Source organism: Caretta caretta, chromosome 3 (assembly GCF_965140235.1).
Source record: "Caretta caretta isolate rCarCar2 chromosome 3, rCarCar1.hap1, whole genome shotgun sequence".
NCBI lineage: Eukaryota > Metazoa > Chordata > Testudines > Cheloniidae > Caretta > Caretta caretta.
This window is the reverse complement of record NC_134208.1, coordinates 166,620,087-166,640,838: the sequence shown is the minus strand read 5'-3', so window position 1 is coordinate 166,640,838 and position 20,752 is coordinate 166,620,087. Positions and strand designations below refer to the sequence as shown.

Here is a 20,752-nt window from a genome sequence, read left to right as displayed (position 1 = left end):
TGTATGCTTTTGAACCCCACTGACTGCAATTAGAGGAAAGGTGCTCAGCATCTTGCAGGATTTGGCCCCAGAGTCCCAATTCTGCAAGGTGACAAACATGAATACCACTCAAAACAATGGGTTTAAATTCTACAACGTACTGAATGCCTCCTGCAACGTGGAATTTTTTAAAAAGGCACTGCAAGATGCACACCACCGTGCAAGATCATGCCTGAAGATCTGAATACAATCTTCACACCTCTCCTGAAATTGTCTGCAGTGAGTGGGGACTGACTGACACTTATTCAGAAAACAGTATTACACCCACATGAGAAGCGGCCATGAGAGCATGTGGGGTCTGTTTGCAGAACAACAGTACAATGAAAACAAGTTGGTTTGCTCTAGACATTATACAAAGGCTTATTTTTCAGCACAAATGGTTGGAAGGATGCCTCCTCTGAGTTAGCAGCAAATAAAAGGCAGATTTACAATTTCTAATCTATGCAAATATCTACTCTGCAGGGCATCACAAAGACTGCTTTATATCAGACACCACACAAATCCAAGGCTCTTTAAATATCCAAAGCAGACACCGCATCTCCACCTGTGATGGCTGGTAACTCGGAGAACAGCTGGACGACTGGAAAAGTTGTTGTTTAACTAGCCTGTAATTGAAATAGTGCCTTCCATGAAAAAAATATTTTGCTAATGTACCAAGACCCCTACTCCCAACTCAATTGCTTCTGCTATAGTTGTCATTAAGGGCAAATGGCTTGAGAAATCCTAGAAAAAATATGTGGATAAACCAGGTAGCAAAACTATGTGAACACTTAAATAATAAAACTGCCACTGATTACGCAGCAAAAAGAGTCTGCACTTATATTAGACTCCGCTATGAATTTCTAAACTAGAAAGGAACTTTTACCAAAAATTTCTAGGTGTAGTTTTCTGCCACCATGGACTTTCTGTTATCTTACTCGCTCATCCAATGATGAGTTATCATGGTGTGCATTTATAAAGGCAATCATGACCATAGTTCATGGGCTCACTTCACGTGATTTAGATGAAGAGTCAATATCATCTTGCCAAATATAGGGCCCTGTTTAGGTGACTAATAAGTTGATCTGTAGTCAGGTTATTACTAATTCTTCTGTCTAGGCAAGGCAGGGCTTCAGAAGTCTCTACCCCACCCTGCAGATCCCAGTCCTTTTTAACTAATGGACAACTATGTTAAGAGGCATAACAGCCTCCATATATCATATATGTCCTCTGAGCAATTGTTCCATGACTCCCACCCTCTTCCAGAGGTAAGCTTGTAATTCACCTAATGTGGAATGGATGTGAACAAATACTCGAAGAAGAAAAAACAGTTACTTACTTTCTCGTAACTGTTGTTCTTCGAGATGTGTTGTTCACGTCCATTCCACCACCCACCCTCCTACTGCTCTGTCGGAGTCGTCGGCAAGAAGGAACTGGAGGAGGTCGTGCCGGTGGGGGTATATATATGCCGGGCACAGTGGCGCAACTTGGGGGGCCCGCCGGCAGCCGCTAAGGGAAAAAGTTTCTGACGCTCCTGCATGAGGCACGCGCACACCTAATGTGGAATGGACATGAACTAGCACTCAAAGAAGAACCACACTTACTAATCTTATAGAGCAGGGGCACAGAAAACTTTGCCAGTAAACGAAATGCCTTGAATTCTGCATATTTGTGGACTATGTGTATATCTGTTGACCTGACCACTTTATATAACAATCCAGTAATATTAATCAAAGTCAGGAATTCCAGGCCCTGCAGTTAGTGGAAAGTCTAGATTAAGAGAAGAGTTTTAAATCACACTCTAAACATGACCAGGCTGAGGCTTAGACATATTTCAAGCAAGAGCAAATTCCTGAAGTAAGGCTCTCTCATTGGCTTCATGGGCAGTAAAATTTTTGGTTTCTTTTTGGTAGTTTTTGCAGCTTTAAATGGAGTGAATGATGTGTTTGATCAGAAGGAGATACTTGAAAAAAAATCAAATTCCAATTCATACAATTTGTAATTAACAGGCCAGATACAAGGCTGCTGCTAGCATACACTAAGGAGCAGTACTTCCAGGAAGGGGAGCTCTGGAAACTTCATCAGGAGGGCCACAGCCAGCCAATATACCTTCAAATATGGAACACGGCCTAGCATTGATCCTATGGAGCAATGACTAGACGTTAAAGCTTCCTCTCCTAGAAATAGGGTAGTTCAATCCCCACCCTGGGGAGCAGCTGCCTCCAGTGGAGCAGTGGTCGTATGATGTTCTCTGTTTGTCTGTGGGTTGCTGTCATTCCTTTTAAGTTTGACTCTTCTCCATAACCATCCTGTTATTCCAGATCTGTCAAAAATTATTAGACTCTTGGCCCAGCTAGTCTTCTCTCAACTGATCTTTGATGCTTCAGACAGATACCCTCCACTGCCCATGGTGGAAGGGGGAATTCTTCCTGATCCCCACAAGTGAGCATCCCATGTCCTGAAAAATGAAATTTCTTGTCCTTATCTGAATTTGCATAGCTAAACATTAGGTACAATAAGATTTTCCAGCTCCTTGATACCTAGGAGTAATTTTGCGTTGCCATACCACTGTAGAACTATGTAGGGGGTCGTGTTTCCTTTTTTTATTCTAAATTTACTGCCCTTTAATTTCCAGACTCTCTTTGTTCTCATAACAAGTAACATAACAGAAAGACAGAAGCCACATATTTCCACTGTATCCTCTATAATTTTAATGCCTTTATAATATAATGTACTGTACCAGAGATCCATTAGTGAGTTACTATGTTCACTGTTGCCACTTAATAAGAAAAACTGTCAACCCCAGCTTAAAGAAACACAAAATGCAACTATAGGAATCCACAGCCACTCAAACCTGCAGTACTCGCAAGTACAACAGAGGTTTAAAAGGCCTCAGAATTACCTTCCCAAAAAATGAGTTTACAGCAAGACTGTCAAATGCCTAACACACCTGTGCATGGTAGTAAGGAGGTGTTTCTCTTCTCCTCTGTGAGAGCTACCAGCACTGCAGGTCACAGCATCCAAGGGTATGTCTACACTGCAGTAAAACAGCCACAGCTGGCCTGCATCTGCTGACTTGGCCTCTCAGGGCTATGTAATTGCAGTGTAGATGTTCAGGTTCACATCTGAGAGGGGAAGGTCACAGAGCCCAGGATCCAACTTGAGCCCGAACATCTACATTGCAATTTTATAGCCATGTAGCCAAAGCCTGAGACAGCTGACACGGGCCCATCGCAGGTTCTTTACTGCAGTGTAGACATACCGCAGGGGCCACTATTCCCCCTTCCACGCAGGTGGGCAGGCAGGGATGAAGAAAAGACAGTGCCTTAAGTCTGTCCTCCAGCGTGTATACTAAGAGGAATGAGACCCGCTGAAGGCCTGGCATGAATTTCTTCCCCCCTACCCTGAAGCAAGTGGGGAACCAGGGAATAAATTGGGACTGAGTCACAATTCACTCTCTAGGCAGCCTCTTACCCAAGGCAGATTTTATTGTCAGTCTAATCACCAATTTGGTGGGAAGATCTGTCTGAGGCTAAATAGCCAATTGTGAAAGGACAGGGTGGCAAAAGGTGTTCCTTTTAAAACTAGGGCTGTCAAATGATTAAAAAATTAATCATGATTAATTGCAGTTTTAATCGCACTGTCAATAATAGAATATCATTTATTTAAATATTTTTGGATGTTTTCTGCATTTTCAAATACATTGATTTCAATTATAACACAATTGCATCCGTTATCCGGACATGCATCTGACGAAGAGGGTATTCACCCACGAAAGCTTATGCTCCAATACGTCTGTTCGTCTATAAAGTGCCAGAGGACTATTTGCCACAAAATACAAAGAGTACAGTGCTCACTTTGTGTTATTTTTATTACAAATATTTGCACTGTAATAAAGATAAACAAAAGAAATAATATTTTTCAATTCACCTCCTTCAAGTACTGTACTGCAATCTCTATCGTGAAAGTCCATTACAGGTAGGACCCCGTAAATGTAAACAAACTTGTTCACCTTAGCATCTGGCTGAACAAGAAGTAGGACTGAGTGGATCTGTAGGCTCTAAAGTTTTACATTGTTTTATTTTTGAGTGCAGTTACATAACAAAAAAAATCTACATTTGTAGATTGCACTTTCACGATAAAGAGATTCTAAAGCACTACAGTATTTGTACGAGGTGAACTGAAAAAATACTATTTCTTTTGTTTATCTTTATTACAATGCAAATATTTGTAACCAAAAATAATATAGTGAGCATTGTACACTTCGCATTCTGTGTTGTAATTCAAATCAATATATTTGAAAATGTAGAAAAAACCCAAAAATATTTATAATAAATTTAAATTGGCATTCTTTTATTGTTTAACTGTGTGATTAAAACGGCAATCAAGATTTTTTTTAATCGAGTTAACTCAAGCAATTTAACTCAAAACAAATTAACAGCCCTATTTAAAACTAAAAAACCTCCCAACTTAAATCCACCACTCCCCTGACAAGAAAGAAATCCCCAATTTTAATGTAGAACCTATGTAAAACTCAGTGGTTTATGTGCCCCCTTTACTTACTCGTTCTACAAAAGCCAGCCACTGTTTCCTGAATTTTGTTGTCAAAATTGTGGGAAATTGACGCATAAACAGTGAATTTACATAAAATAAGATTTGAAATTAAAAACAAAAAAACGTTAATTGCAAACCTGTCATGAACTGCAGGAGGAAAAAGGAAATCACAAGAAAGAAAAATATGGATAGAGGGACCTAGACAAATTGGAGGATTGGGCCAAAAGAAATCTGATGAGGTTCAATAAGGATAAGTGCAGAGTCCTGCACTTAGGACGGAAGAACCCAATGCACAGCTACAGACTAGGGACCGAATGGCTAGGCAGCAGTTCTGCAGAAAAGGACCTAGGGGTGACAGTGGACGAGAAGCTGGATATGAGTCAGCAGTGTGCCCTTGTTGCCAAGAAGGCCAATGGCATTTTGGGATGTATAAGTAGGGACATAGCGAGCAGATCGAGGGACGCGATCGTCCCCCTCTATTCGACATTGGTGAGGCCTCATCTGGAGTACTGTGTCCAGTTTTGGGCCCCACACTACAAGAAGGATGTGGATAAATTGGAGAGAGTCCAGTGAAGGGCAACAAAAATGATTAGGGGTCTGGAACACATGACTTATGAGGAGAGGCTGAGGGAACTGGGATTGTTTAGTCTGCAGAAGAGAAGAATGAGGGGGGATTTGATAGCTGCTTTCAACTACCTGAGAGGTGGTTCCAGAGAGGATGGTTCTAGACTATTCTCAGTGGTAGAAGAGGACAGGACAAGGAGTAATGGTCTCAAGTTGCAGTGGGGGAGGTTTAGGTTGGATATTAGGAAAAACTTTTTCACTAGGAGGGTGGTGAAACACTGGAATGCGTTACCTAGGGAGGTGGTAGAATCTCCTTCCTTAGAAGTTTTTAAGGTCAGGCTTGACAAAGCCCTGGCTGGGATGATTTAATTGGGGATTGGTCCTGCTTTGAGCAGGGGTTGGACTAGATGACCTCCTGAGGTCCCTTCCAACCCTGATATTCTATGATTCTATGGATAGAAGACAAAACTAAGATTTATTTACAGCAGAAGTTATTAGAGAATATAAAGTAGAAACCAAAAATGTAAACAGATGTCAAATGTGTAAGGCTTGTAGAAGAACACACCAAAGCACATGAAGATCTGGCAACTAGATTACCCTTCCAACTGATCCAGACAGAGAGGTGAAATGGGGACAGAAACATGGATGGATTTGAAGCGGCAGACTGAAACTTTATTACTCAAACACAAGGGAGAGGCAACCCATTCTCTCCTATGCCAGACATTTAAGTGGTTTCACTGAAGAGGTTATGGGGCTCCTACCATATAATCCATAATTCGGGGTAGGCTCTCCTCAACCAATTCCGCAAGACTCAGCTTGCTCTGAGTCTTAGCCCCTCCCCCCGACGAGGGGGTCAGAGGACACCAAAGGGTGGGGACTTTGTCCCATAAGGGCCACAAGATCTGTACCTATGCGATGAGCCCAAGACCCATCAGCAAAATCCCAGGTCTTTTTCCTCTGGGCCCATGCAATACCCTTTTAACTGCACTGGCAGGCAGCAATAAGTTGCTACAAATTAACAACTTAACCAAGTACATCAGTTAGGTAGTAAGCACATTCCTACTTAACCCACTCTGACTCCAAGGTGCTGAAAAGAAGGCAAAAATGCTCCCTGGACTTCTGCCAACTGGCCCTGTGCAAGATAAAATTCCTTCATGATCCCCAAACGGGCGACAAGCTCAACCCACAGCATCTGCCAGGTCGGATTCCCATTTCTAGTTCAGGGTGGGTAGGGTAGGACTTCTGGAATGGAGCTGAAAGAGGCTCTGCATGGCCTGTGCTCCATGTTAAATCCCTGGAGCTGGGCTGTGAAGGTCAATCAGTGCCCCTCTCCATCAACCGGTCAATGGATGCCAGAGACTGGATGCCAGAGACTCCAACGGACAGGGAGGAGCTACATAGAGTCCCTCACCGTGAGTGTCTCCCTCCCTTGCTGCTGAGGCTGTCCCTCTTTACCGCTGGCCCCATCAAGTTCCCCCGCCAGTTGAGGCAGGCAGGTAGGATTTCATGTTTTTAATGTGTATTTTATCATCTCGTTTTTGCAGAACACTAGCTGAGATGCAACACACAGAGTAAATCTTTTCAAATGGATATGCCAACTGGTCATTTCTCTCACTGGTTTTACTTGGAACTTGTCAGGAAGGGAACAAAATAGATGACACTCAAAATCTTAAAAATCAGAACAAAAAAAAAAAAAAGAGTAATTGTCCGTTCATACACATCTATCACAGATTTACTATCAACAGGATGACCAGAAGGAATTCACATACCTTGTGACCTCCTGCTGCAGTCGGGACACACTGGGCACATAGAACATTACCCCAAAGAAAAGCAAAGGCTCATTGGCAAATTTGTCCAGCTGTTTCTTCAGAGGTTTTTCCAGTTCTACCCATCGTGCTTGCTGGCTCTTGCTGAGAAACCAAAGGCCAAAGTAGTGTGTCTAAATAAAGAAGTCAAATAGAGACAGTTTATTTTCAAGACCACACACACAACTGAGGTCATAAATGCAAATAAAAATGGAAGGCAATAATGTGTCAATTTTCCCAATGCAGATGCAAGGCCAAAGTTGTCTTTTGCTTTCATTTTTACTTCTTGGGACTAATTTGAAGAAGATGTCAATTTTTGAAATACAGTATACATCACAATACGGGATCTGTGCTTTTCACTACTATCTATACAGGGTTGCACATTAACGGTATGTCTACTCGGCAATTAAACACCCACAGCTAGCCTGTGTCAGCTGACTCAGGCTCACAGGGCTCGGGCAACAGGGCTGTAAAACTGCAGTGTGGACATACATCTGTTGCAGAGAAAGTAGAAGCCAACTGCTGAGCTGAAAAATACCTCTTCTGTAGGAAGGTTTTAAGAGGGGTATGGTGGTAGTCGTCCCCTCCCCCCCATCTAGCACCATGAGATACAGAGAATCTACACATGGAACTTTAGGATTAAAGTAAAAGATTTTATACACATTCAGCCTTTTTTCATGAAGTTTTGAAAGGTCTTGAATTCTTTCTATATCAATATGAAAACACATTATAACAGCTCAATTTTTTTCCCCAAAACAAATGTTTTCTGGCCAGCTCTAGTACTAATAAGCCCTTAAAGTGTGATGTTAGCATGTGTTAGAAATCGATGTTTCTGCATGTATATCTACTGTCTAAGAAAAACGTGTACACTCCAAGAAATTCCAGGTCATGTACATAAGGCTGGGGCCGTGTGGAACATAAGGCAACTTTTAGAAAACTCTGGAAGAAAATTGTACCAACTTTTTTTTCCTACAGCTCTTTGTATGTGTGTGAAAGGTGCCAGACTGAATTCTAGCAACATGCTCTCTTTCTATCCACAAAATGGGTACACCAGGGGTAGCGCCATCGCAAACTTCCCCTCACAGTACCTCTTCGAAGTACAGTTCATCGCAAGTGCTGCTTCAGTCACTGGCCTCTTTGCTGAAATAGTCTACAGTGTTGCAATTTCTGCTAGTTGTGGCAGTGGGTTTTTTTATGCAGATACTTGTCCAGTGAAAACTGGTGATCTGTGTGAAATGAGCTATTCATCTTCATCCAAAGAGCCATCAGATGGTACCAACTTTTGGAAATGATATATCTGGGCTGGTTCTGAATCATTTGCCGAGAGATGAAAGGCACTCTATTCCATGGCTAATACCCAGAGGCAGAGTCTCCATATTTGTGATTTACTTACCTTGCTATCCAGGAGGTCAGTAATCTTCAGGTTGTTTAACTCCTTTAGCATTATAAAATATTTGAAAGTGTCAAGAATTAATGCCCCAGTGAACTTTCTTTTCTTTTAAGTCAGGTAGCTGAGATTTTTTGTTTGACTTTTTTATGAGTCATTTATCACGTACACAGAAAAGTACTCTGTGCACTCACAAGTGTATCCAGCCTTTAAGTTTGTGACTTACTTCTCCTCCCTTAAAGCATTTAGCATATCACTTCTACATTCCATAAATGCCCACTGTACTTTCCACCTTTTCTTCCACAAGCCATCATTCAATTATCTGAGATGCATACTGCCCTTGGACAGCCTGTTACATCTACCAGAACATGCCAGAAGCTTAGGGCATGGCTACACTTGCAGATGTAGAGCGCTTTGAGTTAAACCAGCCTTCGGAGAGCGCAGTAGGGAAAGCACTGTAGTCTGTCCACACTGACAGCTTCAAGCGCACTGGCATGGCCACATTTGTGGCACTTGCAGTGGCACTGGGAGTGGTGCATTCTTGGCAGCTATCCCAGCATGCAAGTGACTGCAGCATTCTTTTCAAATGGGGGGGAGTGAGGGGGAAGTGTGACAGGGAGTGTGTTGTGTGTATGTGGGGGGGGGGGGAGAGAGTGCGTTTCTGGGGGGCTGAGAGCATGTCAGCATGCTGTCTTGTAAATTCAGACAGCAGCAGACACCTCCTCCCCCCCCCCACAGCATTCCACACTAGTGGTTGCTTTGTCTTGGAGCAGATAAGCAGCTGGCTGTCAGAAACGGAGCTTTCAAAGGGCATACCCACATTCCTGCAGCAATTCCAAAACAATGACAAGAGTGGACACTTGACTTAAGGAGATTTCTGGAGGCTGATCAGAGCGCAGTAATGCAACACCTCGTCCACACTGACGCCCACGCATTTCAGACAAGACATGTCAAGCGTTAATCTTCTCGCCGAGGTGGAGTACCAGGAGCACTCTAGCCATGGAGTCAGAGCGCTCTATGTGCCTTGTCAGTGTGGACAGGTAGTGAGCTAGGGCGCCCGGGGTTGCTTTAATGCGCTCTAACTCACAAGTACAGCCAAGCCATTACAAGTCAGAGGTGAATTCACGTCATTTTCCTTGGAAAGTTTAAAGTAGTTCAAAATGTTTGATTTTATTTTCCCTTAGTTTTTATTCCCAGGATAAAATGACTTCTGCTGTTCAAAGCCTTTTATTCACAGTGTTTATATTTTTCCCCTCACCTTTGAATAACAGATGTAAACTTTAGACTACAAATAATCTTGGTTATTTGGGTGATTTTTAAGATCGCTGACATTGGAAACTTCAATCCAAGATGACACGGATTACTGTAAGCCCTTTTAATACCTTGAAAGTTCAGTACAGTATTTTCAGTACTTGTATCATTTCACGTTGAAAGTGAACTAGTTAGTTTCAAGAGTTCATGTATTAAAGAATTTCTTCTGAAAGGTGGTAAAATTACTATACTTTTTTCTACTCCTACACATTCCTTTTCCTTGCAATCTCTCCTCTCCTCCCACCTGCAACTAAATCTAATCTAATATAGCAATGAATTAGTAAAGAAGGAACATTCATTTGATGATGATTACATATATGGAATGATTATGTAGCAGGAAATTAGTTTTAACTGTGTGTTTATTATATTTTTAAGTTTATACTTTGGGATGCATTGTTGCTTCTTAATGTTTTATTCTGCCTATTCCTTTAAAATCTTGATGGAAATTCTACATTGATTTTAAACAAAACAGGGACAGTTTGCCTCACCGTACCAAACAACTGCCAAGAGTAGGGCAGAAGTCACAATTTTCAAACAGCCTTGCCTATAATATGCTTCGTATTATACATTTTTATTTAAATATACTTTTTCATCAGAATTTGAGAAGGTTGGAATTTTTCTTTAAATAAAATTTTCTAAAAAGTTCCAACATTTTCAACATTGTTTCCATTTTACAGGGTTTAATATACTTTTTAATATATTTCATATATTTTTATTGAAATGTTTAGTTTTACTTTAAACTGGGTACCAGTATAACCCTTCCTTCTACTGTTCTACTAATGTACCTCAACCCTGATGTGGAGGGACCCCAACTATAGGGATGAAAGGGCAGAACATTTCAATATCTGTTCAGTCATTGACCTCTTAGAATCATAGGGTTAGAAGAGACCGCAAGGGTCATCTAGTCTAACCCCCTACCAAGATGCAGGATTTGTTGTGTCTAAACCATCCAAGACAGATGACTATCCAGCCTCCTTTGTGAAAACCTCCAGTGAAGGAGCTTCCACAACTTCCCTAGGCAGTCTGTTCCATTGTCCTACTGTTCTTTCAGTTGGGAAGTTTTCACTGAGGACATGTCTACCCAGGGACACATACCAAAGGTGAGCCAAATTAACTGAAGGTGTGAAGTTAAAGTGCATTAATGCACTTTACATGGTGGGTTCAGAGATATAATAATCAATTCATTAAAAATGATCAATGAGACCTTTATTTACACAAAACTTTGTTGTAAAGGCTTAAAAATTCCACAACTTTCAGTTTAATAAATTTTTGCTATACAGTAGTACATCAAAGTTACAAACACCTTGGGAATGAATGGAGGTTGTTCGTAACTCTGAAACATTCATAACTGAACAAAACCTTATGGTTGTTCTTTCAAAAGTTTACAACCGAACAATGATTTAATATAGCTTTGAAGCTTTACTGTGCAGAAGGAAAATGCTACTTTCCCTTTATTGTTTTAATAGTTTACATTTAACATGGCACTGTACTGTATTTGCTTTTTTTTTCTTCCCCCTTGTGTCTGTGGCTGCCTGATAGCATACTTCCGGTTCCAAATACTTCCGTGGTTGACTGGTCGGTTCGTAACTCTGAGCTTCTACTGCATCCTGCAGTCTATAATAGAGACGTCCCTACTCATTTGTCAGACAGCATGGGTGGGATGCCTGGAGGAGGAAAGCTAATAACACCTGTTGAAGTACTTAACTTAAATCAAAGGAATCTAGTGACTCAACACCTATTGGTATATTCAGCTATAATGCCAAGTATAAATTGAACTCTAAACAAGAGGAAGAGTCCTTGTTGCTTTAGCCATAAAGCACCAGCATACCTCTAATAGAGGAGTTCCCCCTAATCCCATCCTGGGATATCAGTTCAATAATGATTTAGAGGGGAGATCACCACTTACTGCAGCTGCTTGTTCTTGGAAGTTCTCCCATTCATGTACTGATTGGGTATAATCCTGTTTAGTTTGAGACGAAGACAAGTCAGACACATTTGAGGCAGTAGGACTGCAGGATGCAGGACTTCCTGTTATATTGGGCCAGTCCGTGGATGGGAGCTCTTCCAAGAAAAGCCCAGCTTTTCTTGGAAAAGCTGTAGTAAGAGGTGCTGATGATTCAGTAAGTAGCACTCTTCCCTCTGCCTCAGTACTGAGCCAGTGATCCATGTGAAGTTCTGCGGCACCATATGGTGCTAGAGGTGCCATTTTTCTTACTTAAAAAGGTAGGGGTACACCCAACCCCATTCTGCCTGGCTACTGAGAGTAGCATAATATCAAGGTAAAGTTTGCTGTGCATGCTTAATATCAACCAACTAATCTATTAAATCAGTTAAAAAGTGCATTATTGATTTACATATCCTTAACCAAAATAAAAAAGAAACAGTTTCATAGCCAGCTAACAGCAAAATTCTTCTGTAATACTTAATACAGATACTCCTCTCCAATAAAAAAACTGGTGTAAGTCCTATTATACTAAATTCCTTTCCTGATCTCTCTCTCTCTCTCTCTGTGAGTGTGAGAGAGTATAATGCTAAAAGTACAAAAAAAAAAATTAAGGCCTACAAGGGCTTGCAATAAGATGAAGTTTTATGTAACTGATAACTGTCAACAACTCAAAATGAATCAGGTCTTCAAGCTGATGCTTACTAGAAAGGATTCAAGTTGATTTTACAGTAGTTACATGGCTACAGTTTCAGCTGACCTATGCTTGACCCCTGACTCAGTCAAGGAAAGAACTGCATTCCCTGGAGATCAAATAAAAATATGCATAACCCATTAAATACTGTTTTTCAGTCAGGTGTGGTACAGTGATTGATAGCTCTTCCACAACAATACACATAGTCAACTCAAGCAAATTGAGTTTTGTTTTTGACAAAATATTTTCCTTCCAAGTCAGCCTGACTGAAAGGTGTGTTTATTTCTGATCCTGAAGGTACAATTTACAACACATATATAACAGGAGAACTAGTATAAGTATATCAAATTAAAAACACAATTACTGTTTATTTTTAATAGAGTCTTTCATACAATTAACATCACTAGACACCCCAAGGTCTAAAACACTGATTTTTAGATAGACACACAAAAATATATAATTTTACAAAAAAGAGATTAACGCAGGATTACAAAAACTATCTAGATAAAGGCAAGGTGAGGGTAGGACTCGAGGTTAGTGAGAGAGAAGAGAGGCAATTTTCAGGGAGGAGACATTGTGCAGAGTAGGTTGTGGCGTAACTCACCACCTCAACGAGGGGCACGGCTCCCAGCGCTGGTGCACGGTTTACACTGACGCTTTAGAGCGCTGCAGCTTGCTGCGCTCAGGGGGGGTGTTTTTTCACACCCCTGAGCGAGAAAGTTGCAGCGCTGTTAATCGCCAGGGTAGACAAGCCCTTAGTTCTGCACCTGTAAAATGGGGATAATAGCACTTCTCTACCTCACAGAGGCATTGTGAGGAAAAATACATTAAAAATTGTGACATGCCCAGATACTACAGGGGCCATATAAGTACCTAAGATAGAGACCGAGGGAGTAGCATCTGTTTACAGCTCATCTGAATTTTGCCCTACATGCCTTCAGAGAATAGGTTGTGCCAGGATGGAAACCAAAGACATAACATAGGTTCACGAAGAACTGGTGCCACCTGCCAGCTATGCAGGACTTGGAGAAATATGGATTGTAAATTAAAGACCCAGGGCTAATCAGCAAGTCTTGGCAACAGAAACCTGGAGATAAATGTGGACAGGAAGGTGCACACTTCATAGCGGCAATCCAAACCCAATGGGCCAATCCCTGCCTTGACTTACATCCTGTGAAGCCCTGTTGACTATGGTGGACCTGCACAGGATATAAGTCAGCACAGAATTTGGCCCAGAGTACCTAAACTTTTTTTTTTTTTTTTTTTTTAAGTATCTTTCTTACAAAATCAATTCTAAAAATACCCATTCACTCCTATGGCACAAAGTAGAAAATAAAAGAAGGACGAGATATAAGATGGGAAGGCTCAGCCTCTCAACAAATTTTGAGAATAACTATACAACATAAAAAACCGCCAAAAGAAGCTCTTCACATATCCACAGGATTTTACCACATACACTACTCAACTTCTATGTATATTTTAATAAATAAGTAAGTTGCTCTTACCAAAGCCTATTTTCATATTAAAATAGTGTTCTATGCTGCCCAAATTCAAAAGACGATGGACCTGATTCCCACCATTGTAAATTAGAGAGTGGAGCCACTGAAATCAATGATGTCACATCAAAATAAAACCAACGTAACCAGGGCCAAAGATATTGCCTAATGCAGGAAGATGTGTCTTAAGGAACAGTCAGCCATTACACAGCTATCACATATAGCTTTAGTTAAGGTGTAGGTCAAGTTCTTCTAACTTTTTCTTTTTACCCACTCAACTTTCTCAATCATGTTTCTTTTGGACTGAAACTTCCCACAAAACATGGGTTCCAAACAGAGATGTCACTATGCTAAACTGATGGAATGATCTGATTATCATGTATTTTAATAATCTTTTTTTAAAAAACACATCCAAATACTGCAACTATATATACATATTGTCTACACAATAGGGCTGCTACCAAGAAATAAATTCAATTATACATATAAAGAATGAAAAAGAAACAAATCCCGAAGTCTATCTCCGCCTTGTCTTACTAAGGACTATGTAAAAACCTTAGGATTTGGCCCAAAATTTGCACAGATAAATAACTATAGTTTGGTACTTTCGTCCTTAACAACTAGTCCTTTTTCCAACAACAAAGTAAAAGAACATTAGTCTACTGACTCTGCCACAAGAAGGAGTTTTAACATTTTTGATGTGATGCCCAAACGTGGAAATTATCAGCTACCCGCTCAAAGGTAAAGTAATATACATTTATTTTCATAAGCAAAGAAGAAAGCTCTCTTTCCGATCATGTAGATTTCTTCCCAGCAAGGATGAACATTAATCACAGTACAAACTATAGGCAGTGTGCTGTCATCAGTTTTCATTAAACCAGAATACGTTTGCCAAAGTTCCGTTTACTGATAAGATCAGGCCAACACGAAGAATAACATGATTCTAATAAACGGATTCTACATGACAAATTGCTTGAGCTAAAAATATGTTAAATTACAACTGACAGATGGCCTTTCCTGGGTCACACTTACTTCACGTAATTCCAGCCTCTGGGCCACTGCCTCCAGACACTCCTGTCCTGTGCTCTCCACTGAGAGTGTGCACTCGATCACATTGTTGTCCAGCAGACGGATTTGTGTCACAAAGCAGTTCTTGCTCAGGACATTATAGCGCCTGGTCCGTCGCAATTTCAGCCCGAAAGGCATGGTTGTTGGGCTGGAAGGCTGTCCCTTCCTGTCACACTTTGGATATCCTCAGCACGTTTTTTGGTTTCTCTTGAATGCCACTCCACTAGTTACTACTCTCCTCCAGGACTGGGAATAGTTGTCCATGCCCAGGGCCAACTCCAAGGGATCCCTGTAAAGAAACGTGAAACGAACAACAAATATGAAGCATAGTTAACAATATGGATTAGGATAAGATGTTACTAAAGATCAGTGGAAATGAATGAATCTTAACGGGTTTGAACTCAAAGAAAGACTTACACTTGACAAGTAAAATAGATTCCAAAGCACTTCTACAGCTCCCCAAAACCAAACAAAATCTTTTAAAACTATATTCCGGCACTGAATTTTAAATGCAACTTTAATGTCAGACTATCTTTGAGGAGCTCCAGAAGCAGCTGCTGTATAGGTAGGGTTGGAAGAACTATATTTTATCAAAAATTGTCGGTAAATGTTGATTTCCCCATGCATACGCACACTACCTATATATATATATTTTTTTCCCATCAATAATAATCAAAATTTACAGATAGACAAATTAAGACAAACACAGCTTGAGAACAGAGTAAGACATCGAGAACATGCTTCAGAGTTTGATTTAAGAATATTTACTTTCTATATTTTGACATGTGATTTGACAGTTTGTGTTTTAATGATTATAAAGCTTTAACTTTTTGGAATCTCAATGTCTGCTGTCATTAAATGATTTGTCTGGACATTCCCAGTGTCTGACGTCCCCTCTCCACTAATCTCCCACAGCTGTGAACATTTAAATAGATACAAATTGAAACAATGCTTAAAAATAAACATTGATAAACATTTTTTTTTTAAATTTAACTCTGTCAAGCCCCATTGACACCATTAACCTCCCACCATTAACCTCCACTAAAGGACCTATAACCTAGCCTTGTTCTAAACCTTTGGTGCCCCAGGCCAGCCCTGAACATTGGCTTGAAGTGCTATGTATTCAAAAGAGGCCTGATTTTCAGAGATGCTGAAGTCAGCAGGAGCTGCCGTGTTCAGCACCACTGGCCCAAAATGGCTAGAATGCATGTGAAAGAGAAGAAGTGTCAGAAACATTAGAGAGAAATTCCTGCCATTCGACTCATTTCAGCTCCATAATACTTACATGTCCCACTCTGAGCTAGGATAAATAACGACAGTCGCAGCTGACAAAGAAGGTAAAGCCAAATGGGAGGAGGAGAGCATGTAGTTTAGATACTATTTTTAATTAAAACTATTCTTAACAGCCATACACATCCCTGACAGGATTTGTCTTTTGGGCTAAAACAGAATGGACTTAGAAAAGGGGATGCAGACTTCTCAAAAAATATAATGAAGTGATTATTTAATTTTGAGGGCTAGAGCTTATTTCCGTTTTAGCTAAAGTCAATTAGGAAGTGGTTTAAGATAAAGCAAAAGAAGCCTCTCAAACCAAAATAAGGGGTTTGCTCTGGTATTACCAAACTAGTTTAAACCCAGTTTAATTTAAAAAGGTGCAACTTTCTCCTGGACCTAAATACAAAAAAGGAAAAGGCTTGGTAGCAAAATCCCCCCGGATTCCTTTTTAGTGAGTGTGTTTTGGGGTACTGCCCTTACGACTAAGAAGGTCATTTGCTTTTAACAAGTATTGTAGAAAGATGAATAGTGAATAAGAACAAGCTATCATTTTCGTTCTGCTGAAGAGAAGTAACAAAGTGCTTCCACCAAACTATGCATCATTTAGCTAAATGTAGTGAAATTTTAAACTGATAGTATATTGCCCATATGTAACATTTGACATGAAACTGCAGCCATCAGTTATTTTCAGTTTTTACTAAGTTGCTATGGTAATTATTAGAAAGGACATAAGCGATAACCACTGCACAGCAATGCAACCACCATACAGTTGGTTAAAGTTATTTTTCAAAACACTTTATATCTTGACATTTACTAGCAGTTAAAACTAGCTGCTGTTGTTGAGCTTTCATAATTGCCCAGGCAGTATGATAACTTTACCATGAAACACACAGAACTTTGAGATGCCTACTGATGTATACTGTAAGTAACCATCTTACACTGGCATCTGTAGATATCCCATCTCTAACGTTGGAGCGCACGTGTGCGCATTATATTCACATTACTGTGTATTAGTGTATTTATATGCCCTCACATCATCAGAACATCTGAACACTTCAAACAGAAAATTTATCCTCATACTGCTCTCCTGCCTCATAAGGGTGTTATCATCTACAAGTGAGCTGTAGCTCATGAAAGCTTATGCTCAAATAAATGTGTTAGTCTCTAAGGTGCCACAAGTACTCCTTTTTTTTTTGCGAATACAGACTAACACGGCTGCTCCTCTGAAACCTGTCATTTTACAGATGGGGAACCGAGACAAAGAGATTTAAATGACTTGCCCAAGACCATTTAGGAACTCTGTAGAAGATCCAAGATTTGAATCTGTATCTGGAGTTCAATCCAATGCCTTAACACTCAAATCTTGTGACCTGAGGGTTATTTTTCCCATTAATATACCCAAAATAATAGTTTGAAGCTAAAAATTAGAAAGAAAAAAAAAAGAAATCACAGACAACTTAGGCAGGATAGACCCATGTCTTATCAAATATTTTTGTTAGGTCTCTGATTTTGTTCTCATTAGTCAATCCAACTTTAGAGAGCCCTCATCCTGAAGTCAGTATGTTCATTTAGTAAAGTATTTTTTTTTAAATACGCCTTAGCTACACAAGGAAATTTACTGAAATAGCTATGGTAGAATAAACTAATCCAAAATAGCTCCCCATGCGGATACACCCTTCTGGAATAAAAATTACTTTTATTCTGGAATAGTTCCACCCGCAAAGCAGAGTCAGTATTCCAGAATAAAAGTGACTTTTATTCCTGAAGAAAGTGTCCATCTGGGGAGCTATTCGGGAATAGCTTATTTCACAATAGTTATTCCAGTCAATCTCCCTGTGCAGACAAACATTATCTTCACTTTATTATTATGATTATTATTATTATTATTAAGCAGCCACAAAGAGGAAGAACAAAAATTCAATTTTAATATGTTAATAGGTACTCAAAAGAGTGGTGCGTCAATATAAGAAATTAGAGAGGTAAAGCAACGTAGGGTTTATACAGATGAGACAGAATTTGGAAGTCAGGAGATATGGGTTCTATTCCCAGCTTTACCACAGGCTTTGAAAGGCCTTTGAGCTCCACCAATGGAAAGTGCAATAGAAGTGCAAATATAGTGCAAGTACGGTGAGATTTTCCATGGGGCCTAATGGAGTTAGATGTCCAACTGGGCATCCAGCACCCTTAAGCTTCTTTGAATGTCCCAGCCTTACTATAGAATAATTGCATGTTACAAATGTTTTAATCATTATATAATATATCCTGGTTCTAAAACAACACTTGCCAGGGCTCTCAGAGTATTATAATAAGAAAAATATAATACTATATAAACACACTCTCTTAAAACACAGCACAAAACCACTCTCATAAAACTAGATATTGCCAGGCAGGAGAGGAGGAAATATTATTCATTTAACTGTATTTAAACAAACACACATAAAAACACTTATCTGCTCCTCTAAGCATCACTGCAGTCAGTTACAAACACAATGCATAAACATTACAAACAAGACTTCAAAAATACACTCACCCACTTATCCAGGCACTGCCACCTCTATCTTCCCCTAATACTGACTCAAGAAAATGGGCTTTGCAGCACTGCCTGAGTACCAGGCTATTTAAGACCAAGATGAATAGTGAATTTCAAAGTTATGGGGCTGTTACAAGGACCATCCTGCCAGCCACTCCCTCTCTTATATACCAAGGAAGCTCCAGCTTGCGAGCTTCTTCCAATTTGAACTGCAACAGTAAGGCACAAGGCAAGAGGCAATCTCTCAAGCTGGATGGTCCCAGTAGATTCAGGCTTTATAGGTCGGAATCAACATCCTAATGTCCACCCAGAAGTCAACAGACAGCCAGTGCAGCTCATGGCATTAATCAGAACCACCGCCATCCTGTCTCATCCTATCAATGGAGATTAGCTTGCACTCTTTAAAAAAAAAAAAAGTACATAGACTTTGTGAAGTGCTGCTCTCGCTATATTTTCATATCAATCAATAATTGACTACGCATGGATTCCCTATGGCACCTTTTATATTAATTTATTTTATTAATTTTAACAAACCAAATTATTTGCCAAATAAAGTCTAAACTGAAAAAATAAATCATCAGTTTTACTCCACCCTCCCACCGCCCGCTTCCCAGAGAGCTTATGCTGAGCCAGCCAGAACCCTTTTATGACAAAATCAGTGATATCAACACAGGAAAATCTTTACCCTTGATTCTGTGCATAAGACTAGCATTCCTGTTTGGTCACATATCAAGGCAAGGCAAATCTGCTCTTTGGCTTTCATCACTGTCTTAAGATGACATTTTGCAGGTTTAAATAAAACTTTCTGAAGAAGATATAACACAGAGACCCCCGAGCATGCTCAAATAAATGTGTTGGTCTCTAAGGTGCCACAAGTACTCCTTTTCTTTTTACAGAGACCCTGGTCACTTTTGGTCCTTAAAAGTGATCTTCAAATACAGGGTGAGGGATAGAGGAATTGTGCTTTTGCCTCACTTCCTTCATTAGGATGTATAAGAAAGGCCTGAAAGATTCTATTTGCCTCTCTCTTCTCCTGCTTCCTAACCTGCCCCCCATATCCTTACAAGTACCAGGAATATTGATTCTTGTCTACCGATATTTCTTGGAGAACTCTGAGGAGTAGAGAACTGCAAGAAGAATTCTCTCCACCCTCAACCAAAAGGACAGGAGTGCTGAATTTTTTTTTACAAAGAGCTTTTCTCCCAAAAGGTTGTCAGAAGCTGGGATTAAATAAACAAAAATCGACAGCATTTTGAAACAGTTTAACTGTTAACTGTTTAAAGACATCTCTTCTCTCTCAATTATTATTATAATTTGTATTGTGGTCATGCCTAGAGGACCCCAGGTGCCAGTTATTATACACCCAGAGAATGAAAAGACTATCCCTGCCCCATATTTCAGTCTACGGTTGCCAACTGTCTAATCACACAAACCCAAACACCCTTGCCTCACCTCCTACCCGCTCCTTCCCTGATGCCCCACCCCTGCCTCAGCCCTTCCCCAAAGCCCAGCCCTGCTCACTCCATCCCCCTCCGTCGCTCGCTCTCCCCCACCCTCACTCACTTTCACCAGGCAAGGGTGGGGGGTTGGGGCGCAGGAAGGAGTGCAGGATGCAGGCTCTGGGAGGGAGTTTGGGTGTGGGAGGCATCTCCGGGCTAGGGAAAGGGGTTGGGGTGCTGAAGGGGGTATGGGCTCTGGCAGGGAGAGGGATCAGGGTTAGGGCAGCGCTTACCTCGGGCAGCTCCCAGTCAGCAGCGCAGCAGGGCTAAGCCTGCGCCACTCCCAGCCAATGGGAGCTGCGGAGTTGGAACTCAGGACATGGACAGCACGTGAAGGCCCTGCCCCCCAACCCCAGGGGCTGCAGGCTGCTTCCAGGAGCAGCGTGAGACCAGAGCAGGCAGGGAGTCTGCCTTAACCCCGCTGCACTTTTAGCGACCTAAAATCTCCCAGTTCGGCTTCAGTAGCCTATTTCAGTCTCATGATATGGTTTGTGCTGATACATCCTGGCTTCAGGAGTACTTTTGACCACTGGAAACCTACAGCCTGGATTTTGCTGACAGAAGCCCGTAAATTCTGGGTAGGGAATCTGCTCACAGTCTGTACTAATG

General features: G+C 40.7%; 1 protein-coding gene across 1 annotated transcript in view; it reads right to left on the bottom strand.

Annotated features, from left to right (window-relative positions):
* Nucleotides 1-20,752, bottom strand: part of PTPN14 (protein tyrosine phosphatase non-receptor type 14) — a 185,660-nt gene that overhangs the window by 96,214 nt on the left and 68,694 nt on the right. Inside the window, exons 2-3 of the mRNA XM_048843162.2 lie at nt 14,804-15,128; nt 6,906-7,075 (exon numbers count right to left, since the gene is read on the bottom strand). Of these exons, the coding sequence (XP_048699119.2) occupies nt 6,906-7,075; nt 14,804-14,977 (344 nt within the window). The 5' untranslated portion in view covers nt 14,978-15,128. The remainder of the gene's footprint in view (nt 1-6,905; nt 7,076-14,803; nt 15,129-20,752) is intronic.